At 38.5% G+C, this 27,640-nt stretch overlaps 1 protein-coding gene and 1 long non-coding RNA gene across 3 annotated transcripts in view; both read right to left on the reverse strand.

Moving 5' to 3' along the window:
• Nucleotides 1-9,135: 9,135 nt before the first annotated feature.
• On the reverse strand, nt 9,136-11,230 carry LOC134613608 (uncharacterized). The gene is made up of 2 exons (XR_010091237.1): nt 10,224-11,230; nt 9,136-10,147 (listed from the first exon to the last, which is right to left on the reverse strand). It is a non-coding gene; the product is annotated as an uncharacterized LOC134613608 (long non-coding RNA).
• Nucleotides 11,231-11,930: 700 nt separating this feature from the next.
• Nucleotides 11,931-27,640, reverse strand: part of RABEP1 (rabaptin, RAB GTPase binding effector protein 1) — a 56,771-nt gene continuing 41,061 nt past the window's right edge. For both annotated transcript variants that reach the window (XM_063457437.1, XM_063457436.1), the window contains exons 11-18: nt 27,393-27,509; nt 27,164-27,262; nt 25,823-25,963; nt 24,630-24,819; nt 22,318-22,373; nt 18,499-18,597; nt 15,719-15,835; nt 11,931-12,742 (exon numbers count right to left, since the gene is read on the reverse strand). In XM_063457437.1, coding sequence (XP_063313507.1) covers nt 12,641-12,742; nt 15,719-15,835; nt 18,499-18,597; nt 22,318-22,373; nt 24,630-24,819; nt 25,823-25,963; nt 27,164-27,262; nt 27,393-27,509 — 921 coding nt within the window. In that variant the 3' untranslated portion in view covers nt 11,931-12,640. The remainder of the gene's footprint in view (nt 12,743-15,718; nt 15,836-18,498; nt 18,598-22,317; nt 22,374-24,629; nt 24,820-25,822; nt 25,964-27,163; nt 27,263-27,392; nt 27,510-27,640) is intronic.

The following is a 27,640-nucleotide window of genomic DNA, read 5'->3' on the forward strand; positions in this document are numbered from 1 at the left end:
ATGTAGTATAAGCTATATCTCACTCAATAGCATTGATTACAAATCGGGTATTAAATAAATATTGAAGATTCTTGGTCCTCCCTGTTATACGATTTACTCTTTCTTTAAACCAGTGTAAATATTTTATGAAATATAAATTGACCAAACATACCTCTTATTCGCATGGCAATAAATGTTGGGCTCTGCTAGAAAAAGTGCTGAAGGAACATCAGTAAGCATTTATTGAGTAATACAGACAACCATGGTAGCACAGTTCTTGACACAGGAAAGATAGTGGAAGTATTCCAGCAGCACTACGCCATATTATAATACCTATCCCCAGATTATTTTTTAACCCACAAGACCTCTTGGCATACTTGGAATCTAATTTCCCATACATACATCTAATCTTTTGGACCAATCATTCACACATAATGAACTGATGACTGCTATAATAAAAATATAAAATCACTACCAGACCAAGAAGGATATACCAACCAGCACTATACGATTTATGCCTCAGTACATTCTTGCGTGTGGCTTTCAATTCTGTCTCTAGCACATTTCTATTCTCACAATCCTCATTAGAAGCCATCATAACACTGATTTCTAAACTGGGAAAGGATCATAGCAAATGCAGTAATCCCCGCTCTATAAACCTGATCTATAATGATATAAAAATACATGCAAAAGTGTTGGCAAACAGTCTGCAACCACTACTGCCCAATCTTATAAATCAGGGTTTGCTCCTCATAGAGAAGCAAAAGAGAACTCATTCTGGGCCATCAATATCATACACAGGGCCAAGACGTGGGACTTCAACTCTGCTGATAGCAAGTATTACCTGTGCACATTCTGGCCGCCTCCCTTCTCTCAGACAGAAGCCGACTCATTCTTTAGACAGGAAAAAAAAATAAAGATAGCTTTAACCCTTTCTAAACCCAAATCAGGAGGGGCAGTGGGTATGCCTGACACATCAATACGATGTGGCAAAAGTCCTGACCAGACTTCTAGAGGACAGATTCCTCCACCAATAAGAGCTGGGCACAATTGGTGGAGGAATTGGTCCTCTAGGTGGTCTTTGCCACATTGAACCCTCTTCCATGTCAAAATGCACCCTTACATGACTTCTGCCCTCACCCACATCCATTCATAACTACTGTGTTAACAATATGGAGATTGCATAAGCTATCCAAAGTCTTCTCACCCCTGGTGTAGTTCCTGTATCCCTTCTTGCACAACCCCCAATATACAGACACACTCTGTGCAACTCTGAGAACAGATATAGCATCATGCCAATACATTCCGGTATGATAGATTTTACATAACGGGCACCTTTATAACAGTGGAGAGCCTAGGTAGACTTACACCTGTGACCCTCGGAGACTTATCAATTCCACCAGCTATCAAACTTTGCTTGTGTGATGGTGGAAGTAGTAGAGTGCATACAAACACACCATTCGAACAACTTTGCCTCAAACCTCAACTGATACATAAGACCCTATAACAGTTATATGCTATTTTACAGACAGGTCCGGACTGGCCCACCGGGATACGGGGAATTTTCCCGGTGGGCTGTGGCACGTGGGGCAGGCGGGAAGCCCTAATGTTTTATTTAAATAATTTTTCCCTTCTGTCAGTCCAAGGGAATTCAGGAAGCAGGTGCTGGTGCGGCCGCATTTAGGCTGCTGACGGCGGGAGGGAGCACTGATTCTCTCTTCCTGATTCCCAGCACCTTCCTTAGCACTAATGCCCCGGCCCAGCATGGAAGCTCTGTCCCTGTTCAGAAGCACCACCTGTGCACGTAAGCTCCGGCTCCCACACTCAAGCAGTGGACCTCAAGTGTCAGTGATCTTGTGTGTCAGTGAGCAGAGGGAGGGGGTGATGATGGTGTGAAGGAGGGGTGGTATTGATGGAGGGAGGGGCGTATTGATGGAGTGAGAGGGTATTGATGGAGTGAGGAATGGGGATATTGATGGAGTGGAGGTACTGATGGAGTGAAGGAGGGAGTATTGATGGAGTGAGGGAGGGGACCTCGACCGCACACTGCAACAGTAGACTAGACTAAAATACATATCCTGGTCCATAGATCTTCGACAAATGTAGCTACACAGGAGTTGAATTACAAACTCTTATAGAGGTGGTATGGAACACCTGACTACCTCCACAGCCTGTTCCCCAATGTCTCTTCAGCATGCTGGAAATGTGGTAAGGAGAAGGGAACCTTTATCAGTAGCATCACACAAACCACGTTAATAACATCCTCAGCAGAAGCCTTATTGCACCACCCAACCAAGCAAATACACAACTACCACAGGTCTCTTGTGTGATTTCTCCTGAATACAGCAAAAGCTGTTACACCAGTGTGTTGCGGAACCCAGCACCACCTTTTTTGACAGATTGGATCAAAAAAGTAGAACAGATAAAAGTGATGGTGTACTTAACAGTATCCACTCTTATAAATCAGCAAAAACACAGACACATCTGGTTACCATGGACACTTTACTTGGGATCAAATCTCATAGACTTAGCGTCCAACTGGATGATTGTGTCATTCAGCAGATCATGCAACCTAACCTGGAATAATGTCAAAACGCACTGAAGTGGGAACTTTCCAGGTCTATTAATAATAATTTCAGGTGGGGTTGGGGATCCTGCAACGATGACTGTTATTACTTACTCTGACTTTTTCTGTTTTAATTTCAAGTACTTTTTACCCAGTTGACTACACTTAATTATGACACTCTGCCACTATTGTGATTTATGCCTCTTTGTTATGTCACTTATGTTTTTTTCATGTCGCAATATGGCAAATTCACAGTGTCTAAAATGCACAGTGTCTAAATCTAAAAAACAAACAAAAAAAACATATAAAATAAAAAGTAAAAAATAAAAAATACATTGACAGCACATATTAGCCAGAACACTTCATCCAACAAATTTCCTCTTCAATATATTTTCAAAAGCATATTGCAAGCATTATCCACAATTATGATGTATAGACTGTGTGTGAGTATGAGTTTGTGTATTGTGATGTATGGGTGTATGGCCTGTGGATAATGCACTTCCTTTTTTTGGTTTCCTACTTTCTGTCCTGCCTATTAGTTAGTGGAATGTTCTAGGGATTTGGAATGGCGGCTGAAGAAACCCTGTGTGACAAGGCAGCAACGTGAGCAACCGGTTATATATGTATTAATAAAGTGAGAACTTGGTTATACAGAAATAATTGACTGGTTTGTACAAGACATCAGGAACATAAACACATTTTACTAAACATGACATCACTTATATTTACCTACAGTAATTTGAATACAATTGTGGATGATAATAGAAAATATTAGGAATTAAAGGGACTCTCTGAGCACCAATACAACTTTAATACATTTGGCCTCATTAATATGTTGTATTTTTTGCATGCTTAAATCTTTACCATTATTCCACACACAAAAAATATTGCAGAATATTGCACCACAGATTTGCTTCGAATTTGTATTTGTGTCTGAAGTATTTTAATAGTTTGTTAAGTTGCTGTAAAGACTAATGGAAAATTAATTTACAGTAAGCAAAATATTATCCTTTAGCGGTAGTTCTCATAAGTGGATATTCACTTTTCTAGGACAGGTATCCTTTGTTTGGACATACGGAAAACCCCAAACAAACCCATCCATAATCACCAACTCTTTACTTTATAAGCACCTCTCTTTTAGTTTCAGTGGTGGAATGTACACCAAATCTGCATTTAAAATAATTGGTCTCCTACCGTAGATATATAGATTACTTGATTTTATATGGAATGGCTCTACTACCAGTCTGAAATCCTTTTGGGAAAGACTAAATATTAATGATTGGGGAATTGATTGAACCAGACAGTATAGTGTCACCACTATAATTGTTTTAGATTAAAAAATTAAATGTTGAACATAAGCTCAAAATGAAGTTTTTTTTTTTTTTAAATAATAATAATAAAAAAGGTGGATGCTAAAAATATGTCCTATATAGCAGTGGTCATTATACTCATTAGCTGAATAATAACCCTAAGGGACAATTTCAGATAATTAGGAGAAATTGTAATGAGTCTGTAAAGAAAAAGCAGGAATTTTAATAGAAATATCCCCCCCCCACCCTCCCACCCCCCCCAAAAAAAATACCCCAAAACATTGGTTATGGAAGCTTTTAATCAAATAGAAAAATATAGTTAAAATGAGAAAGGGAGACTAAAAATAATAGGAACGGTAATATGGATTCAATATCCTTGGCATTTAATTGTAATAATAATTTTAGAGATTAAATGTATTATACAGTGAGGGCAAAAAGTATTTGATCCCCTGCTGATTTTGAATGTTTGCGCACTGACAAAGAAATGATCAGTCTATAATTTTAATGGTAGTTGTATTTTAACAGTGAGAGACATAACAAAAAAATCCAGAAAACCGCATGTCAAAAAAGTTATAAATTGATTTGCATGTCAATTAGTGAAATAAGTATTTAATCCCTTATCAATCAGCAAGATTTCTGGCTCCCAGGTGTCTTTTATACAGGTAAGTGCTGAGATTAGTAGCACTCTCATAAAGGGGTGCGATTATTCGCAAGTGGAAGAAACACAAAATAACTGCCAGTTTCCCTCGGTCTGGTACTCCATGCAAGATCTCACCTTGTGGAGTTTCAATGATCATAAGAACGGTGAGGAACCAGCCCATAACTACACGGGAGGATCTTGTTAATGATCTCAAGGCAGCTGGGACCATAGTCACCAAGAAAACAATTGGTAACACACTACGCCGTGAAGGACTAAAATCCTGCAGCGCCCGCAAGGCCCCCCTGCTCAAGAAAGCACATGTACGGGCCAGTCTGAAGTTTTCCAATGAACATCTAAATGATTCAAAGGAGAACTGGGTGAAAGTGTTGCGGTCAAATGAGACCAAAACCAAGCTCTTTCGCATCAACTCAACTCGCCGTGTTTGGAGGAGGAAAAGGAATGCTGCCTATGACCCCAAGAACACCATCCCCACTGTCAAACATGGAGGTGGAAACATTATGTATTGGAGGTGTTTTTCAGCTAAGGGGACAGGACAAATGCACCATATCAAAGGGACGATGGACAGGCCATGTACCGTAAAATCCTGGATGAGAACCTCCTTTCCTCAGCCAGGGCATTAAAAATGGCTTGTGGATGGGTATTCCAGCATGACAATTAACCAAAACACACAGCCAATGCAACAAATCAGTGGCTCAAGAAGAAACACGTTAAGATCCTGGAGTGGCCTAGCCAGTCTCCAGACCTTGATCCCATAGAAAATCTGTGGAGGGAGCTGAAGGTTTGAGTTGCCAAACATCAGTCTCGAAACCTTAAAGACTTGGGAGAGGATCTGCAAAGAGGAGTGGCAGAAAATCCCTCCTGAGGTGGGTGCAAACCTGGTGGCCAACTACATGAAACATCTGACCTCCTGACCTCTGTGATTGTCAACAAGGGTTTTGCCACCAAGTCAAAGGGGTCAATATGCTCATTGATATGCAAATCAATGTATAACTTTTTTGACATGCATTTTTCTGGATTTTGTTTTGTTATTATGTCTCTCAATGTAAAAAAACACCTACCATTAAAATTCTATGCCTGTACATGTGCTTTCTTGAGCAACAGGACCTGGAGGGCGCTGCAGGATTTCAGTCCTTCACGACGTAGTGTATTACCAATTGTTTTCTTGGTGACTATGGTCCCAGCTTCCTTGAGATCATTGACAAGGTCATCCCGTGTAGTTATGGGCTGGTTCCTCACCGTTATGATCATTGAAACTCCACAAGGTGAGATTTTGCATAGAGCACCAGACAGAGGGAGACTGACGGTTATTTTGTGTTTCTTACATTTGCGAATAATCACACCACCTGTTGTCACCTTCTCACCAAGCTGCTTGGCAACTGTCTTGTAGCCCATTCCAGCCTTGTGTAGGTCTACAATCTTGTACCTGACATCCTTGGACAGCTCTTTGGTCTTGGCCATGATGGAGAGTTTGGAATCTGATTGATTGCTTCTGTGGACAGGTGTCTTTTATACAGGTGATGGGCTGAGATTAGGAGCACTCTCATTAAGAGAGTGCTCTAAGTATCAGCTCGTTATCTGTATAAAAGACACCTTGGGGGCCAGAAATCTTGCTGATTGATAGGGGATCAAAGGATAAATAGACGGATAGAGGAACTCTTAAGACTGCTGCCAGATAAGCCATTCATAACTAGGGGAGGTCACAATTTAAAAAGTAATTTTACATTAACCTATCCTTGTGAAGAACCACAACAATTTTTAACAGATAAAAATGGTTTTATTCCTGCAATAGGTGTGTGGGACGCAAATGCATTAAAAATAAAACCCTAAAATGTGTAAATAAATGTAAAACAAAGTTTTAAAAACAAAACATATAAATGTTAAAAATATAACAAATTTTAGATCAATGACTATTACATATTTTACTAGAAATGTAAGTGATCTTTTAATCTGCCCATGTGGTTTGCAATATGTTGGACGTACTATTTGTACACTTTATAAAAGAATTAGTAAACACGTTAACAATATAGTAAAGGGTTATGAACATAGTGTCTCTGCTCATTTCAAGAAACACCACAATAAGGATCCTAGAGGATTGTTTTTTCTTAATATTCAAACAGTTAAAATACCTTGCGTGAGGGAACAAATATCACATTTTAAGTATATGAAAGGAAGAGATGAAGTGGGTCCATAGATTTTAAAACATTGGAGCCCTATGGACTCAACATAGAATTTGACTTATTTAAGCTTTATTCATCTGATGTTTTACCTCTAATATTTTTCAACAATATAATATTTAATATGTACGTTTTAAAACTATGCCTAGAATGGTTCTATAAACTGGTATTAAATAAAATAGTTTGAATACATTTTATTTACGTAATTGATTTAGTATTGATAGTATTTATGTAATTTACCTTGGTGACATTACTAACATTTACTTGCTATTTTAGTTTTATTCATTATTGAGTCTGCAACAATCGGCAGTTGTTGAATCTGCCTGTGTGTAAGTTTTGAGTGACTACCAATCACAGCATGTTCTTATCAAACTTGCCAGACAGAGCATGTCTATTAGTCAATGAATGTACATTGACAAGTGGAAATAAAAATTAAACCACAATGGTGATTCTATTCTTGATTAGCCAGTTTCCCCCCTGTGCACTGGGGGCAGTGTTTAAGATGACTGGGAGAAGTAGCCTCCAAGAAACTTAAAAAGATTAGAAATCCCCACCCCTTTTGCTATAAATTCCTGAAGACATCCAGATCAGTCAAACAAAAGAATACACACAACAAAAAAATACTACGAAACGATCAAAATTTATTCAATAAGGGAGGGTATGCTTGTACTACTGCTGATAAAAAAAATAAAAAAGAATTTACTGTAAATGGAATTTCTGTTTCCCCCTGTCTACAGCAGCAATACATTAGGGAGATAGCAAGAAACTCCCACATAGGTGGGAATTTTACAAGCTTCTGCTGAGGCCAAGAGGTATAGCCTGTAGTGTTTGATGAAATTATGAAATGAGGACCAGATGACAGCCTTGCAGGTGTCCTCTGGAGTGGACGTTGCTCTTTCCGCTCATGAAGTGTAGCTCTAGTAGAATGAGCCTCAACTTTGAAGGGAAGAACAGCACCTTGGGATGAATAAGCCAGTTGAATAGCCTCTGTAATCCATCTAGCAATGGAAGCCCTGGAGGCTTAAATATATTTAGAATTCCCTTTGTAATTAAGAAAAAAAGATCTGTTTCATGGCAATCTTGGACCCGACCTGACATCCATACAATGGAAACTAGCTCATTTTAATGAGGTGGGATTCTGACAGAAGTTGGCAATTAATCTTTTTGCATATGTTTAAAATGTAAAAAAAAATATATATTTTTTTAAATACACTTGTACAAGACAATTAAAAAGATGGTGTCATGGATATCCACAGCAGCAGAACTGGATTAACTCTAGCCCAGTGATGGCTAACCTTGACACCATAAATTGTTTCTGGACTACATTTCACATGCTGCTCAGCTAGCTTTTAGACTCTAGCTGAGCATCAAGGGGAATGTACTCCAGAAACTATTTATGGTGTCAAGGTTAGCCATCACTGCTCTAGCCCTTGCCAGCAAGACCAGGAAATTAACTAGTTAATTGACTAAGGTATGAAAAGGTCCCTCTTCCTTCAAAACCCCAGTCAAGTTAACACAGTGTTTCTCAACCTTTTACAGAGAAGTACTCCTGCAAGTCTAAAAAAAAACAAACAAACAAAAAAAACCCACAAACATTTTTATGTACCTCTGCATTGAGAAAGTAATTTTCTATTGATTAGGTTCCGAATAAAATTCCACCCCTAGTGTTCGTCCAGGCCCGGAATGCCAACAGGCTTGCTGTGCACAAGAGATACAGTAGCCTCATATGATCATTTTGGCCTTCAGCAAGATGTAGGCACATTGAGCACTGGGTCCATGCAGTGATCCACAACTGCTTCATATATCATCCATCAAGGTAAAAATCACACAACTACTGGAACATTAACGCTCATCCTTTCTTTTGCTAAGCAGCAGGTCACCAGGCAGTGGGAAACGATGCTCTATGTTAGAACCAAGACCTTCAAAGTCAGATTTGTGTACTTTGGGGTGGGGATGGCTTTCACAGATACAAGTTCCTTGTAAATCAGCAGAATAGAAAACGAAGCCCACTTATCCCATGTGATACTGCCTTGGAGGATAGCAGGGAAAACTATGCTACATATGAAATTAAATTTTCACATCTAATTGGACTGTTAATTTGTTTGAATTACCCAGTTTTCAAACCATTTTTTTCTTACATTAATCACAGTACTGTTGCTGCTCTGTAATAACATTTTATTAAATATCATTGACAGCATGCATTCCTATCAATTCCTTTACCAACACGTTGTACAGGAGTCAGTGTGAGGAGGACATATTTCCAATTCTGCACTAACTTTGCTCTGTCCGCATCTCAACCATTTCTTACTTTTGTCTAAGAATAAAGTATTCAAAGCTACAGTAAATTTATCTGTTAGCATTTCAGTGTAGTGGTGGCCATCTTGGAACTGCCTACATTTTCCAACGCTCAGAGGTGGTTAAGGATTTAAATAATAATAAAAAATAAAAAAAAAGGCCACTGAAAGCATGTGATGTCAGCATCCATTCAAATTGTATGATTTGCAGAATATTTCCCTGGCCTTTTCTGCAGAAAACAGTTGTCAATACAAACGTGTTATTATAAATTATTTTGGAATGGAATTAAAATTAATTTCTAAAATGTTATTGTCAACAGCCCGAATGCACAAAAATGCTGAAAATATAAACCATTCCAAAAACATAAATTAGCTATTTTTAGTATGCATATGAGGGACAAATTTAAAAATGGAATATGAGGAATTACCATAAACAATTGTAACCACATTCAGAATTATAGCATAAAGCTACCACAAGGCAAATACATGCCAAGTCAAGTATTTAGTGCTAAACCGATGTATTGACATTATTAATAAAATAATACTTTTTCCCCCCTCCAATATAGGCTGCAAACTAAGGAAATAGAAGTCTGATTACATCACGTACAAAATTAGATGAAACCAACTTTGACTCTTCAGCAGCTTTTTAATTACAAGTTCCTTGTAAGAGACATATCTGCAGTACAGTTTACAAACAATTATATCAGAATTCAGTGACCAGCAGTACTCTACACTCACAATTACACAGGGCACATGTTGCTAAGGAGCATCTTGTTTTCCCACTGTGTTCTTGTATCAAAACAGAGAAAAGTACCATTGCACCCATTACCTATTAACCAAATTTAGGGTCTAATTCCCATGAAATGCTTTGGTAACAGTTCAGCATAGTGAACTCTGGCTAATATGATTTGATTACACCGTTAACTGAAATGGGACAGGGAATTGGATGCCAGAAGCCTCTCACTATAGCTGGAAGATACATTTTATTGTTAGAGGTAATTAATCTATTAGCATACATGCCTTAGATAAACATTTTCGCCTTGGTTAAGAACTACCTTAAAATTTGTGTGCAATGAAGCTGGCCTGAGATGCTCAAGTCTGCAATTCATAGCAGACCCCCAGAGCATTACAAAGAGCACTTACCAAATGTTTTACTTTAACCCCTTAAGGACCAAACTTCTGGAATAAAAGGGGATCATGACGTGTCACACATGTCATGTGTCCTTAAGGGGTTAATACATAGGAGAAATATTTCTGCTACGCACCACTAGAAAAAAACCAATCAACATCTTGGTTTCATACTCGTTACGTGTTCTACAGTGTAATGTTGCAAGACTTCTAATAGGAGAATTATATATCTGACAGTCAATAACCATACAAACATGGTCGTCAAGTGTAAAAGCCCAGATTCAATTGACATTGAAACAAGCAGGTATACATAGTGGCAACGCTATGGCAATATATAGAGCTTCCTTTCCAATAACATATACTCATATTAAGTGTATTTTGTTTCCCCGCATTCAAAAAATGTTTATAATTCCCATATTCAGCTGTGTCATGAACACCTATCACCTCATCCAAACATTCAATAAGGACAAAACCATTTACAAAAGATGGTCTGGGAATATAAAAGTGTGTTATGGTTAAGCTGCTAATAGTCCTGGAGTCCAGAGACGCTGCAATACTCTGTTCCATTGACAAAGAGGAATGTACACTTCACCATTTTCAATGTCAATTTCGTATTAAATTTCACATTGTCAATGAGGATGGGGTCTGTAAGTGGCTGGGAAAGCCCTGCTTCTTGTCATACTGCTTTCAAACACATTTTGATCTTTGTTGCTTAGTGTCCCTAAGTGACTACTAAAAATCAATGAAAGAAAGACACGGCAAAACTACATTTTATACCAAGTACCAATCTGCAGCTTAAAGCACATGGTATATGGTCTGTAATGTGTAACTATGTAATGTGGTGCTATAGCCCTTTGCTTAATATGCCAACTAACATCTGCACTTGCATGCCCTGTATATAAACTGACTCAAATCCAAACAAACTGGCTACATGAAATGAACAGTGCAAAGTTATACACTACTGACAGAAATTATAGTTTACCATTACCATGTAATTTAGACTAGTTAAACATGCTAGAGTTTACAAAAAATATTACTGAATGCCACAGTCTAACCACCTCCACCTGCCAATGCTCTCCACTATCATGGTTTGTGTTCAGCATATTGTGTTTTTACACTAAGAGAACCTCATGCACTCCTCTCATTTCCCAAAGGGGATTTTTTTTCTTTTAGAATGGATTTTAAACATGAGAAATCTCAACTCCAAGGAAATAGTTGTGGAAAGTGTTTCAAGTTCAAGCAAGGGAAAGGTTAATTTTAACTATCCGAGCTACATAAGCTATAACTTTATCTGCAAGATTACGTAATACTAGGTTTTGTGTTACTTAAAGTGGAAGTTAATGCTGAATGTACAATTAGCTGGATCTGATTTCTGTATAATGCACGTTAGAAAACCAGATCCCCTTGTGAGATTTGTTGCACGATAATATATTTATATCCCAACAGAATGATTGTAATTTTTCTGTAGCTCACCATTAAGGAACAAGTGAGAGATTCCGATGCTTAGGAAACAATCTTTTGTGCAGTTTGTGAAGGTGTTTATCTAAATAGTCTGCATGATCTTTTTAGAGGAATAAGTTACAGCCTTCCCTGTGATTAAAAGTATTGCAAAAGATCCCAGATGCTGGCTACTAGGCACATGGAAATGTTAGAATTCTAGTGAGACAATCGCAGGATGTGAGCATTTTATAAATCATTTTGACATCTTAATATCTGTTATATCTAAAGAAGTTATTATTAAAAGTGCATGAGTTCTCTCTCCATTTTGCCTTTTATACTAATTTCAATCAACAAGGAAAAATCAGCACTATCATCCAGAATCCTCCATGATGGTTTAATGGATAAGTTTCCGTTAGTTTATTGACAGAACCAAAAACTTTAAAATATTAATACTTTTGAAGGGACAGAATTGGAAGGTTTCAAAAGCAATAACATTTAGTGATAGAGGAAGGACAAACTCTCCTGAAATGTATTACATGCATTACAACAAAGTTGCAAGTGTGAGATACTGGAATACCTCTATACACATTATAGAAATGGGCCTGCCCCAGTTATTATATTAGGTGTTATAAAATGGGCAAGACAAAACATTAGAATAATAAATATGTTTGCCAGGTAAACTGATTGACGGTTTAAGCTAAATGTTCAAGTTAGCATCTTCCTTTCAAACTGACTAGTTCTTGCCAGCTTAATTCATAGGTTTTTTTGTAAACAAAACAAGGACCAATTACATAGATTTTTTATTACTGGAGGCAAATCTCCATTTAGTTAACCACAGCAATGTGTCTCATTAGTGTTCCCAACAGAAATGTTTCTCTCTCCGGCCTGCCTATCTCCACAAAGAGGATTTTTTTCCCTTATAAAGTGTTCTCGTTGACTGCTCCCTTTCACATATTCACTGTCCTCTCCTCTTGGATAAGAGTTAAATAATTATTAATGTTACTAGAAAGTTGAGTTTTCTTTCTTTTAATAATAAAAAAAAAACCTCATGTTGCAGCCCCAAGTCCTCTATACAGAAACAGGGAGGGTCATGTCTCGGGAAGCTGGTTAATGTCAGTCAGTTTTGTATCATTTAGGATAGCTCGAATCGCCTCCAAAGACTCAGTCTGCCGAATGCGTTCCAACTGCACCTGGGAGATAACAGTAACCAAAAGGAAGAGTGAAAAATATTGCATGGAGCAACATAGGTTTAAAGAAAATAAAATAAAAACATAAATCATTTCACATTCATCACTAAAGTCCTAAATTAAGAAGACTATTAAGAAGAAATACCTTTCTTAAAGACTCTTGCTTCTACCTATTTACATACATAGTATTGTTAGGGCCAGGCATAGCAAAATACAGCATCCAATTTCCTAAGGATGATTTTTTGGCAGGTTTTTCAGAGAAAAAAAAAAATCTAATTTGTGTTTGTTCTGTCAAAGCACGTAGGTTTCTTCACTTCTACAGCATAAGAATTTTTGATTGCCTTTATTTTTTTTTGTAAATCTTTCTTTTATTATGGCACATGCGTTATGGGGTACAGAATAGAGAGAGGAGGCATTGTGGGGTAACAAAGCAATTACAACAGGAAGACACGTGGTGCGCTCCAAAGAAAGATTGCCATATTTTTGTTTTAAAGCGTCATATGAGTAACATAGGAATACAGGAGTGATAACAGTAGTGAGTCATGTTAATACAAGGAGGATACTTGATGAATAACAGTGCTAGTATAGTAGGCATATTTGTACAATCAGTAACCATCTGTTTGAATGCGCCCATGTTCGCAGCTTCTGGTCAGTCTTGGCTCTCAGGGTTGGACATACATAATATTATCGTGATAAAATTACAATGCTACTAATTGTCCCACCCAAAGACTTAGCAATATGTTACTAGGCTGATTACGGTAACTATGCTAGCCCAACTATGTCTTATCCAATCATGCTTGTTCGTTTAGCCTGTATGACACAATGCGATCTGCAGCTAATATGCTCTCTGTACTGCCGCCAGGTCTGAGCTGTACATGCTTGGTAGCGGAAGGCAGGGTAAAATGAAAACGAAAACGCTGGGGTTACATTCAATTTAGAGACATGTAAATAAGTGTGACCACGTTAGTCTGGCTAGCAACAGCAATACAGCAACATAGACAATAGCATACCATTCAGTAAATAGGGAGATGTAAGTGATAGCAGGCTTCTTTATATTGTCTCTCTCATTACCAATAAGGGATGGCAAATTATGTCTAACCAGTGCGTGAACTGGCAAGAGTCCTGGCAATGAGAGAAGGTATTATATGTCCACAATCCAGTCCCCTGTGGCCCATGCCGGTTCCCGACTTGCAGGATTTCGGTGCCAGCTCGCAGGTGTGTGTGCGGTGCGTGTCCGTTGCTGGGCCTCTGTAGCTCGCCGAATTGCAGGTGATGGTGAGCGTGCCTCCCTAGGCCTAGGCTGGTATGCTGGCCTGCGGTTTCTTGCCACAGTTTCATGTGTCGCTGGAGTCTGGGGTTATTGTGCCCCGGTTCCTCTGGCTGTCGCTGTGGGCGGGTGTTCCAGCACCATGTTCCCAGTGGTGGCTCCTCTGCGTCCGAGGGCCGCTTATCTTCGGCCTGAGGCCTGTGTAGGCGCTCGCGTCCAATGCCATTGGGCCCATCATCAGGTCCGTGGGCCCAGGGTTCCCCTGGGTGTATGGCAGGCTGTGGGGGGGATTCCCTCCCTGTGAGCGCCCAGCTCAGAAGAAGAGTGAGCGGGTCTCTCGGCATCGGTATCCACTGGTGTGGTGCTTGGAGTGCGTCAGATGCCAGGGGTATCACCGGGTATGAGGGCCTCTGCTTGGTGTTACCCTGTGTGCCGGAGTTAGTGATGTCCGCTAGTAGGCCTGTACTCAAAGTTGCATGTACTGCGCGCATGGTCCCCGCCATCTTGTGAGCGGTTCTCAGGTCGCATTTCTGCGGTTTCTTAGAGAGCTGTGAGGCCTTGCTTGACTCAGCTTGGACCGGGATCACCCTCCCGGTCCGGTGGGGGGGGGTACGGGACCGGGTCCGCGGGCTTTTCATGCTTGTCGGGCTCCTTCGGGCGGGATAGCGCTGCGGCGGCCGTCCGCTGCACTCACCACCAACATAGGTCCCGTCTGTTGCGACGGGCCCCATCCTCCGAGGGACTAAAACTTCAATAGCAAGCCTCTCCTCAGCTCAGGCAGCCCGGTTCCGTTGAGGGTCGCGGTAAGTTGCCGATGTTTCGTCCCAAAAGAGTATTTTACAGGCTATTTGTGACCCAGTTTGCAGGAGCTGAGCTGTCCTGCGACCGCTCAGCTCGGCGGCCCGGCCCCGCCCCCCTTTTGATTGCCTTTAGAACCCATCATTGCTTTTCACATTTAGAATACATGCTGCATTCTGTTTATCAAGCATGTCAAATTGCTGTATGAGGCTTTGGTGATAAATGGTCTGGGGATCTAAACCATTTATGCACCACAACCATTACTTCCTATGCTGTGTGATGAAAGCTCTTTTTAAGGTGAAGCATTTGATGTATTGGCTATTAAATGTAGATGGGAATACATATGTTTAAAACGTAAACAATTGCACCAGTTTTATAAGGTATTTACGGCTATGTAGTTTCCAGTAGGTAAGACAAAGCATTTCAGAGAAGCACAACGCCAGGAAAAAACAAACTAACAAAAAACAAAACCCAGGAGGGCAGAGCATTACATGCTTTATTAACCCCTTAAGGACACACGACATGTGTGACATATCATGATTACCTTTCATTCCAGAAGCTTGGTCCTTAAGGGGTTAAAGGGATTCTATAGTGCCAGGAATACAAAGCTGTATTCCTGGCACCATAGCTCCTTCTGCCGCCCCTCTCCCTTGCGCCGCGTCCCCAACCATTGAATCAATGCTTTCCTATGGGGGAAAAAAAAAATCAGGATGTCTTCATGCAGAGTGTGAGGACATCCAGCGTCAAGTACCGGACCAAAGGTCTGTTTCGATTCAGGAAGCCCTCTAGTAGCTGTCTGGGTCACTATACATAGCTCACTGCAATGAGTTAAAGTGCTCTGGGTACCTATAGTGTCCCTGTAAAATGTGTGTTTTTCTTTTTACAGTGTGTATCATGATTTTATGTGAATTTACCTGTAGGGTTTGGGACAGCTTTACAAAGTCCCTCTGCACTTGTTCACTCACATCCAGCTCTGTCTGCAGCCGCTGTGCCTTGTCCTTTTCTTCAAAAAATTGTTGTTCAAGACTTGTCTGAGGGAAAAAAAACAAACAAACGAACAATGGTCTTTAAAAAAATAATTGTAATATGCACAGACTGCATTATATTTGTTGGATGTCAATATCCGTTATAATTCCACACAGGTCTTGCTTGGAGTTTTAATTTAGTCTTTGAAAGTCTAAATTGTAGAACAGTTTCATGGAATCAAATAAAGTAGAATGAAAGTAATCTAAAATTTAAGTTGAGAAACACGTTTCAGATATATTATTGTACCCCCATTCTAAAAAATTCGTCTTCTTTTAGGATCTGTTCCATTAAAATATTTTATATCCGTAAAAATGACAATCTATATGTTCCTAATGAACAAAATTAACACATGTTAAAACATTTCCGAATTACAATTTATGACATGGAAATAGATTCATTTTTTTCTTCATCAACACACGTTCACTCACTTGAATTTTTATATCATTGTCATACAAAGAACCTGTTACTCTAACGTTCATTTAATCACATTTTCTAGAAATCCGTTCTGTACACTGAATGGTTCATCAGAAATGACTTATTTTGTTGTTTTTCTCACTTACAACTTGCTGCTGGGACTTTTAATGATTCATTATCCTTTTCTCGTTAGTCTTTACTATGCACTCAATTTTTTTTTCTTCCAAAAGTCTGCTCTTAAAGGAACACTTCAGCTCATAGAAGGTCTGGGTGCAGTGTCCCATCATCCTTCACCCAGGAAAGGTAATTATTGCCGTTTTTTTTTCAAAACTGCAATAATTACCATTATGGGTTAATGCCTTCTCTAGTGACTATATCAGACAGGCACCAGAGGGACTTCCAGATCGTTAGGCGACTTTTGGTTGCTTGATGCTGGACCTCCTCACTCCTTATGCATGAGGACTTCCCAGCGTCACCAGAATCCCAATAAGAAAGCAGTGAATAATTCTTTCCTATGGGTAAATCCTAATGCGAGCGTGGCCCAGAGGAGTGGAGGCGGACCTAAGCCAGCAGACATCGGCGCTGGACCCAGGTAAATGACAGAAGAGGAGGTGGAGTCTATAGGGAGCTATTGTTTTCCTGGCACTAGTTTCCCTTTAACCCTTGAATTCACTTTTTCACCAGAAATCTCAATGACTCATATCATCATTGAGCCTTTGTCTCATAGGAGATTTGTTAGCGGTCTGTGTGAGTCCATCTCACAAAAGACTTTGTTAAAGAAGCACTGTCACGCCGAAATGACCTTTCCCCAATCGCTTCTTCTCTCAGGATCTGTTCTTTTCTTCCTGTCTGATCTAGTTTTCTTTAAAACATAAGACAAAGTAGGAACTAGTTTGTCTTATGTATTTTTCCTACGTTTTACCAGCTTTGACCTATTTCCTGTGGTCTAAGAAATTTTCACACAATACTCATGGTTTCCTCCGTGTTCTCGCGATGCCTCCTTTCAGTATTCCAGACAGGGCTCTGGCAAAACTACTGAATTTCGTTCTAACATAATGAGTATAGTTTGTCCATTCGTGTTAGGACGACATTCGGTACTTTTAGGTCTGTTCAAAATTTCATTCAAGACTAGATCCCCTCCCCCAATAAAGGGGGAGGGGGGGGGGGGAGAGGACCTATTATCCCCCATCGGCCCCCACCCATGACCGGCGGGTGATGGCCCTAAATTACAATTGGGGAAGAGGACCTATTGTCCTCCTTCCCCATAAGCGACGGGTGGGAACTAAATGAAATAATCCCCCACCCCCCCCCACATCCATCCTTGCAAGTGCACTGTCTTTCCGTCATACTGGATTCTGGCCTCACCTTTATACCTCACATCCAGTATGTTGCCAAATCCTGTATATTCCAACTTAAAAACATAGCCTGCATCCGCCCCTTTCTTACGCAAGATGCTACCAAGGAGCTGGTCCATGCTTTAGTAATTTCACGCATGGATTATTGTAACCCTCTCCTAATTGGTCTTCCCAAAAGCTGTATTGCCCCGCTACAGTCTAATGAATGCTGCCACCAGACTGATTTTCCTCTCCAGTCGGTCCTCTCACACCTCACCCCTCTGCCACTCCTTACATTGGCTTCCTGTATCCTATAGGAGTCAATTCAAAGTGCTAACCCATACCTATAAAGCACTGAAATTCTAGCCCGTCTTGTATCTCTTCACAGATCCATAGGTATGCCCCTTCTGTTTCTCCACTCTGCCCGTGGCCAACTCACGCTTGCAGGACTTCTCGCGGGCGGCTCCCTTCCTATGGAATAGCCTGCCTACCGCCATCAGACTCTCCCCTAGTCTTGCATCTTTTAAGAAGTGCCTTAAAACCCATCTCTTTAGGAAAGCTTATGGCCTCCCAGAGTAACCTCTGCCTCACATACCTGTCTCTTGCTCTCTCCTGAAGGGCAGCACTTTACTCTCTCCTCCAGCTCTGCTTCACTCCCACATAATTTGATTGCTATTTCTTGTCCTAATGTGTTTTATACCCCACTTCCTATAGACTCTAAGCTCGTTTAAGCAGGGTCCTCTTCAACCTATGGTTTTCTTGTACTTGTCCTATTTATAGTTAAATCCCCCCTCTTATAATTCAAAAGATAGTTTACATTAAGAGGCTGGAAAATCTACCTGTTAGCAAACATACACGCATGTGGTCACTAATATATGCTACCCATAAAGGCTCACACTGTTCACAAATTAAATATTTACCTTGGCTGCTGTCTCTTTCTTAATCTGATCTTCTAGGGAATTCTTCAGTTCTGTGACAGTCCGAAGTTCTTGTAGCTTTTCTTTCAAAGTAGATTCCAACTATGTACCCGAAGAGAAGATTTATTACAATGCTTGAGCTTACATGCAAACAAAAAATATGCCAAAAAAATTCTTTAGACCAGTGAACAAAAAGTGACTGTATAAGCAAAAATTAGAAAAAAAAAAAAATTATATATATATATATACACAAACAAATGGAATTAATATCTCATATGCCTGGGGTGCAAATTGCTGGCATCAAATATATAAACTGATAAATGAAAAATCAAAATGCACTCACAAGATCTTGAAAAAGACCCGGCAGGGTCGAAACGTCGATTGATTTTTGTACACTTTTGATGACCAAATAAAGCACCAATTTGTCCACTAATACCAAGACCTGTGAGTGCATTTTGATTTTTCATTTATCAGTATATATATATATATATATATATATATATATATATATATATATATATATATATATATATATATATATATATATATATATATATATATATATATATATATAAATAAATAAATAAAATTACTGTATAGTTAATACAATGTTAAACAAAAATCTGCACACCAGTCAAGCCATAATACTAGCTTTTCCCACAGAAATCACACATTTCCAGTGATGTTACTACCGCAACGGATTCTGGGTAGGCATATGCAAAATAGTTCAACAAAGAATCACAAGGGGTTTTTAATAACAATCTACCCCCCCCCCCCCCCACCATAACTATTTTGGTTGTTGCTTCGCAAGTACCTCCAATCCTCAAAGCTAGCCAGTAACCAACCTCATGCTGATGATTTGCATTAACAATGAAACTGCTGCCCATGACTGGTTCACTGGCTTTGCATCTTTTTCTAAGTTGTGTTTCAAAAATGTTGTATACAGCAAACACAGACTCAAAGGAATCCATGTTTATAATGGAATGAGCCAAAAATGTGATTCTTTGTTAAACTAATTTGCATATACCCATCCAGAAAAGCAAGTCTTATGGCTTGACTGGTGTGCATATTTTTGTTTAACATTGTATTATATATATATCTATATATAGCGATCTCAGAGTAAAGAGATTATTGTTTTGGGAAGCAGTTTTAGTCAGGGAACTTGATATGTCCTAGAGATCTCTATCAAGAATATAATTTGAAAGCACAGATCTGAATTGGTTTGTATGTATAAGATACAATATTGATAAGGTTTTATTTATAATAATTACGTCTTCACATGTTATTGAATTGCTGGTGCTAGTTCACTTCTACACCCTTTCATCTTTTGCAAGCTCCTTCCTCTCGTCAGTGTACTCTATTGTTGGCGTCTTTTTACATTCTTGGCACTTTTCTAAGATATTGAGATACGTTACTTTTATTAGATCTAAGTAAATACACAATTTCCTTTGTGTAAGGGTACTTTCCTTCTGTTGTGAGAATTAGAACTTTTTGTTCATTGGCACTTTTATTATTTTGTTGCCATTATATTTGCTTGTATGTACCCTGCATTAGGATCAAGCTAATTATTTATTTACATGCTTTACAGAAGCATAGTCATTGTTTTTATAGCTTTTCAGATTAAATATTGCACTTTCTTAGTAAGTCCATTAGTGTATGTGTGTTATTTTACGGCGAGATCACTTGACTGAGCAATTCTATTAAGAAGATGCACAAGTATGCGCTTTTTTACTTCTTTTAAATACTATTTTTGAAACGGATTATGTAGCCTTTAGGGTGTACTTCCCTCTCATGATTTTTCATTTGTGTGTGTCAGCTGAGCCATTAAGATGTATTGCCTTCTTATGGTTTGTTCCTATGTGTCCATTGATTAATGTAAAATGCATTCAATTAATTATAGCAAAGGCTTTATGATTACAGATAAGTGTATCTAGTTATTAGTATACAATTGTTTTGCAATAAGGTTATGGTGGAGTTTTACTTCTGATTTTCTGAATAATTAACTCTTTATGAATTTTCCAGACTAATAAATTTCTCATGCTATGCATTAATGGACAGGTTTCTACTAAAATACTGGAGTTTTATTTTTTTTATTTATATTTTGCATTATTTGTACTCCCTTTTTAATGTTATGTATCACTGGATTGTATTTATAAGTATTATGTCTTTGTCTATGTATGTATTTGTCATGGGCAAGCTAGTTAGTCGCACCAATGCTTGTTATTTCTAAAATGTATGTATACTACAACAATCATGTTTTCACGGGACTTCATAATGAAATACGCATTGCATGCTGTGGTTTTAGCTTGACAAAGATCTCCTTGAAGTTGAAACGTTGCTATGGTCACTAGTTTCAATACTTTTGCCTGCAAGTGAGCCTTGGTGTGACCGAACCTTTTGATTTTCTGAGAAACACTACAAACGACTTGAAAATCTAAATATATAACCGTAAAAACTGTGCCCAATCCTTTAAAGTAAAACAAGACAAGTTTGTGTGGTCAACAAGACTGTGTGTCACTTTAAAAATAGTTCAAATAAGTCTATGCATTGTACTTCTAACATTGCTAGCAAATATTTAGGTGTTTCACCTACATGTGTTCCTGACTCTATAGTGTTAAAACCACCATTTAGGTGGCAAGCTCCCCCCTCCCCTTCACCCCCTTAGAAGGGATTAAAGCCTGCCTAATTCCAGCGCCACAAGGGTCCGCAGGCGCTCGTCCCGCCCCTGATCTGCCTTCTTGGTGATATTAAAATTTAAGATTTTTAGGCAATCCAATGCTTTCCCATAGGGAAATTGGCTGAAAACGTCGAGGAGGCAGGGGCAAACAGTTTTGGCCAATCAGCACCTCCTCATAGAGATGTATTGAATCAATGCATCTTTGTGAGGCAAATTCAGCATCTCCATGCAGAGCGTGGAGATGCTAAACGGCAGTGCTGCCTACTGTGCAGCACTGCCCCAGGAAACACTTCCAGTGGCCACTGGAGGTGTCCCTAGGGGGACATGTAAAATGTGCCTTTTCTCTGAAAAGAAAGTGTTTGCATGAAAATTCCTGAAGGGAACAATTATACTCACCTGGACAAATACATTAAGCTGCAGTTATTCTGGTTACTATCTTGTCTTTTTAAAGGAACACTTTAGTTTTTAGGAACATCTTTGTATTCCTAGGCTCCATCATGAAGGTTCATTGACTTACCTGATTCCGCACTGGATCGTGCTCCTAGTGCGCCGGCGGGGGGACCTAAAGCACATGTGCAGCTGGTGCACATTAGGTCTTCCCCAAAGCATGAAGATGTCCAGTGCCATTTCACAGAGTCAAAATCCATCAAACTGCAGTAAACAACTCTAGTGGCTGTCTGTTAGATGCAATCTTAACCAATCAATGTTAACATTGCAGTTTCTCTAAAACTGTAATGTTTTACATTGCAGGACTAAGGGGGACAAGAACACGGCACCCAGGCGACTTGAATGAGATTAGTACTTATAGTGTAATTTTAAAAGGGATTCTGTAATGTAATCTGTATTCCTTACACTATAGCTCCCTCTGCACCCCCAACCCCTTCACCCCCCTTTCAATACTCACCAGATTCTAGCGCTGATCTCCCTCGGCGCTCCGCCTCCTCCTATGTCATCTGATGGCAAGTTATCTTTGAATCTGTACAATTTCTACTTCTTGTTCCTACAAACTGTACATATTGAAAGCGTATAACTACCTGAATTACTTGCCATTGGTGAATGATAGGTTTACTTTAAAAGTAGCCTAAACATGGTTTAAAAAACCAAAACCAAAACAAAATTGGAAAGTGTTATGTTTTACTAAATACCTGCTCTTTTTCTACTTTTATTCTGTCCAGTTCAGTTTTCAAACTTGAAATTGATGCTGTAAAATGAAAAATAGAGCAGATGAAGACAGGGTTGCCGACAGTAAACCTGACTTATGAGAACAGGTTACAAAACAAATCACCAAACAGACAAAACAACTACAGACAAGGATCTCAACAGAGAAATTGCCAATAATCACTATGGTTTAGTGAAGGTGGATTTCCCATGCATTACTCAGCAATAAGGAATAATTTTAATGAAACATTAACTGATTGCCATTAGGTATTGCCATTTCTGGGCATTCTGTAATTGTATTTTCATTTGCTCAGAGAAGTAACCAGGAACTGCTGCCAGACAAAAGATCTGAAATGTCAATTCTTCAATAAAAGAACAGTGGCAAACATCTGCCCCCTGACAATTGTTGTTGGATTGTGACTTCTATAAGAAAGTCTGCCACAGCTCACAGAAAATTATGATAACTGACATTTCAAGACACTGCCTTCAAAAACCTCTTCCAAACATTCCAGAAGAGTTTTGTTTTCATATTAAACACTTAAATAATCTATGCCTCATATAGACCCTGCTTATATGCTGTGTTGGACAATTTGGATAAAATCATTTCCTGTACTCTGGAGCTACTTGGTAAATCACATGTCCTGACTGGCTGCTAACATCGCACATTCAATAAAGCTTTCTTTTTTTTTATATTATTCATTATCTGTCATTGAAAGTTTCAAAATTGTGATGAAACATTTGACATTAATAATTTCAGCTAAATTTACTATCACTTGCTTACATGAGAATGGCTTATATGGATTATTAAAAAAAAAAAAAATATATATATATATATATATATATATATATATATTTATTAGATGGACTATTTAAAAACTATCTTTGCATCCTAGAAATGTCATCCAAGTTGCCACAAAATGTGTTGCCTAACCAATTTAATTTTGGGGGAATGGGTGGGGAGAGGATGAATCAACTCAATAATGAAGTAAAATATGTATAAAGTACAGGAATTACTTTTCTAATATTAACATAAGACTGTTGGATTGTTAAGCATGTTTCTACATAAAAATGGATTCCAGAGTAAACACCTAAAAACGGAGTACGGAATTCAATTCTACGGTTCCCAAAATGACTGCTTCAAATGTAGTACTTTCCTCCTATATATAGATAGCTCCTCTGGTATTATTCACCTTTGCCACATTGGAAGTCAAGGTAGTTTTGCTAGTGTTTTCTATTAGGACGCAGTGACACACAATCTCTAGCAAATTGCGAGTTACTTAGTGGGTTTAACAGACACACATGCCAGCACATAAACTGCTCCTACCTTCTAAGATGTCTGTAAATTGATCAGTGAGAAAAAGAAGGAAAGAAAAGAAGATAAGAAAACAGAACCACATAAAGAATGGAAGGGTTTAAAATAAAGAGCTCTCATGAAAAACATTTTCCTGCTGAGAATAGAAAAGTAAAGTATTTTGAATATTGGAAGAGCTAGTTAGCAGTTATTAATATCTAGAAAACTCTGTGGAAGGAAAAATACCACTCTATAGAATAACAATGATACTGCATGATCTATTACTATTTTTTATGTAATTGTCCTCTAGCTCCTCTGCCTTAACTGAAATGCCTGGAGACTATGATTTCATTTAAAAAAAAAATGCAAAAACTGTCAGATAACACCACTGAAATTAAATTAAGACATGAACATATGTTTAATATAATGTAAATCATCATAGAAACAAAGGTTTGTTAGTTTTTAGAACAAAAGCCTTAATGCCTCATTATCAAAAAATGGGACAATACAAATCATTGAATGTTAAATATTTTAGAAATGGTGTGCTGAAGTGCACCACCCTCTAAATGCCATGTGACAACTCCCATAATCCGCTCTCATCCTATGGTAACTTAACAAAATGAATCGCTTACTAGAGCTCATTAAATGGTTATGCCAATCATCATAACCACTGCAGTGGGCAGTAGTGGTTACGATGTGAAGAGCACACTAGCCCAGTACCCTGGTAATAGGGTAAACCTTTTAGCAATTATTTGCACTCCGTGCCCAAGTCCCCGCCGGGCTCCGATGCTCTCAGGTAGTCTGGTGACACTTCTGGCTTCTGCAGAGTTGCCATTCATCATCTGAGAACATCCACTGACTGCTCTAAGCCAATGATGTTGCAAACACAGACTCCAGGTACCATGACCACTTCCAATCACTCATGTGGTAATGTTGCTTGGAATAATGCTTTAATAAAATTCATTAAACTACCAAAGTAAAGTAAATGATGTTAATCTGGATGCTTACCGATCTCCTCTTTGCAATTTTCAATTTCAATTTGTAGCGTTTCTTCAATATTTTCCTTTTGGCATTGCTCGGCTTGGATCTGATCTTTCAAGAAAAGGATTTCTGCCTTCAGCTTCTCTTCAAGGTGGTCTGCCGCTGTGCGGACTCTGACAATGTCCTCGCGATACTTTAGAACCAGCTCATGCAATTCCTGTGTTGAAAAGGGAAATTATCACTGAGGTGGCTAATGCCTGATATATGCCTTGGCAAACTGAATCCGGTTCAAAAATTCTAGAGACCATTAGAATAAGATTTAGCAAAATAAATAATTTCATACCATCACACAATTTTAGTTGCTCATAAAAATGATGACCAATGAAAAAGTCTCTACAGGAGGTGAAATGCATTTTCGCAGAGTCCAAGGACATTTTTATTAGTATAACTTGTTTTTATTTTATTTTTTTATTGCACTATTGCTTTTATTTAAAGTGATTGTTATATTTTACCGGTTTGGATTTAATAAAGAATTGCAGCACTATTTGGATAGAAGACCATTTCCTTACTCTGCTGAAATAGGCACAATACCAACTGGTATCATGTGAATGCTTACTTGTATATGTTATAATTATTCATCATACAGTATTAGGCTGTGATATCTTTCCTGTCCATACAGCTGTGGAATATCATCTTGAAGAGGGATTAGGATTTCCATATAATTATCCTACTGCGCAGCACAATTACACCAAGTGACTTCATTGGCTCTAATTTTGTGAGTGAGACGCACATTGCTGGCTTCATTTTGTATTCAGACTTTATCACCTCTATTTTCCGTGTATTTTTTTTTTTTGTCTGCCATAGGCTTATTAATGTAGTCCATGAGAGCTAAGTATTTGTATATAGTGCTCTCTCTCTTTTGCATTTTTGCTTGCATATTCTTTGGGGGTTTTTTTTTGTGGATATGCTAATGATCGGTAAAAATAAAAGCTTGCTCATATTGTTACATCCCAAAACTGGTGAGTATATTTTTTTAGAAATATTATGGACAATTAGCCTTAATTATTTTGTGATGATACCAAACAATTAAAAATGTTAAACTTTCTTGGCAGCATTAAAAAATCATAATCCAATTTGAATAGGGACCATAAAAAACCCAAAACAAAACAAAAAAACTAATACTACAACAATGTTCCACAGCGATAATAAACAAAACTCACTTCAATGGTATCTGGAAGGATGAAATTCTCAGTTTGTTGAAGAGACACATGAAGGCCATGCTTTCCTTGAAGGCTCTCATTATCGTTTTGCAATCTTGTCAGCTCTTCAGAGACTTGTTCTCTTGACTGCATTAATACAGCCTGTGATAACCAAAATTAAACCATAATTTAATGTTAAAGTCAAAACATGCCATACATTTTACACTAATGTATGGGGGTAACAGGCTTTATGGGATAATTGGCCTATGCCAGACTAATCCTATAAGCTGTGCCTGCTACCATTTTAACCTCAAGCCACAGCGGAGCTAGTAATAAAGACTACAGCTATTATTGGTTTGTACACAGCCCGCTTTAAAATGCTTTATGACCCTCCGTGAGAATGGTGTCTATTTTCTATCAGACACGTGTATTATCTGCACTCCTGTTTCTTTAACCCCAGCATCACAACTCAGCTTTGAATTCTATGTGTCGTTTTTGCTCTAAAATGCTTTAGACTGGAGAAAGGTAGGTTTATCTGCAAACTTGTCATTCCAAAATACTGTTAGTCCAATAACAAAAAGTAATTACAAGATACTATTAACCTGTTTTACATCTGCATAACTGGACGAATACAGCTACAATCTCTACTCCAACATATACAGAAAGGCAGATCTAACATTCAGCAGGAAAAAAATAAAACCCCACTGGTATTTCATCACTTGCCGTGATTTAAGCCTGCCCCACCAGCTGCTGATGTCAGTCCTGCAATTAACACAAGACAAAACATGCAGCTTCATGAAAAAAATGAAATTGGCCCGTCACCTTTACAACTAAATTGCACGTATGTTTGAAGAACTTTTATTTTTATTTTTTTATAGAATTTCTCTAAGATTCCAGAAAACCAATTAGAAGTACTACATGCATACACAGATAGGAAAACGTACTCTGTACTTTCCAAGTGACAACGACTAATCCTGGGTTACGCAAACATCTATTAAGTTTCTTAAAAAAAAAAAGAAAAAATTCCAATGCTTGAATCCTTTAGTAAACAACTGGGTAGGACAACAGATTTGTGCATAAATACTTGACTTGAGCAACACTTAATTTTGGCCGGTTGCTCCAAATCAAATTCCTTTTAATCCACACCAAACAAATAGATGTCTGGGATTTCCCTGTGAAGTCTTATTTAACTTCTAATACTCCACAGGTACACCGGGAGGATTGACTCATCCAGGTATGGATTTAAAATATTTTTTGCAACGGTCTTATAAATACCATGTGGCTTAAACTTGCTTCAACAATGTGTGAGAAAGTGAAAAACTGTTCCTTTGAGATATTGACATTCTGTAACAGTGATATTACCATTTGCTCCTGAACACTTCTTTTTGCTGCAGAAAAGGCTTGCTGTAATTCACTAAGCTGTGTTTCAGACTCCTGAGCTCGGAGCACCAGGGTAGAGATCTGTCAGGACAGATACAACATTATAACACATCTCTACAAAATTGCCACAGAATGACAGCTCCTAAAACAGAGAGCACGGAAAATATTTCCAATTTTCATTTATCCTTACAAGAAATGAATGATGGCCCACCTGAGCGCTGGTATCATCCGTACTCTGTTTCATGTATTCCTCTAGCTCCTGTTTATCCTTTAAAGTCTTCTCCAACTGGTCATTTGCTTGCCTGAGCATTACTTGCAGCTTTTTAACCTGAAATCCATACCAAACATCGAACATTCCACTTAACACTGAAAGCACAACACAAATATATAATTGATATCTTAACATTCCACGCTGTCTTAGGGTGTTTAGAAACCAAGGTGTGATGGCAGCATGAAATG

Source organism: Pelobates fuscus, chromosome 1 (genome assembly GCF_036172605.1).
Source record: "Pelobates fuscus isolate aPelFus1 chromosome 1, aPelFus1.pri, whole genome shotgun sequence".
Taxonomy (NCBI): domain Eukaryota; kingdom Metazoa; phylum Chordata; class Amphibia; order Anura; family Pelobatidae; genus Pelobates; species Pelobates fuscus.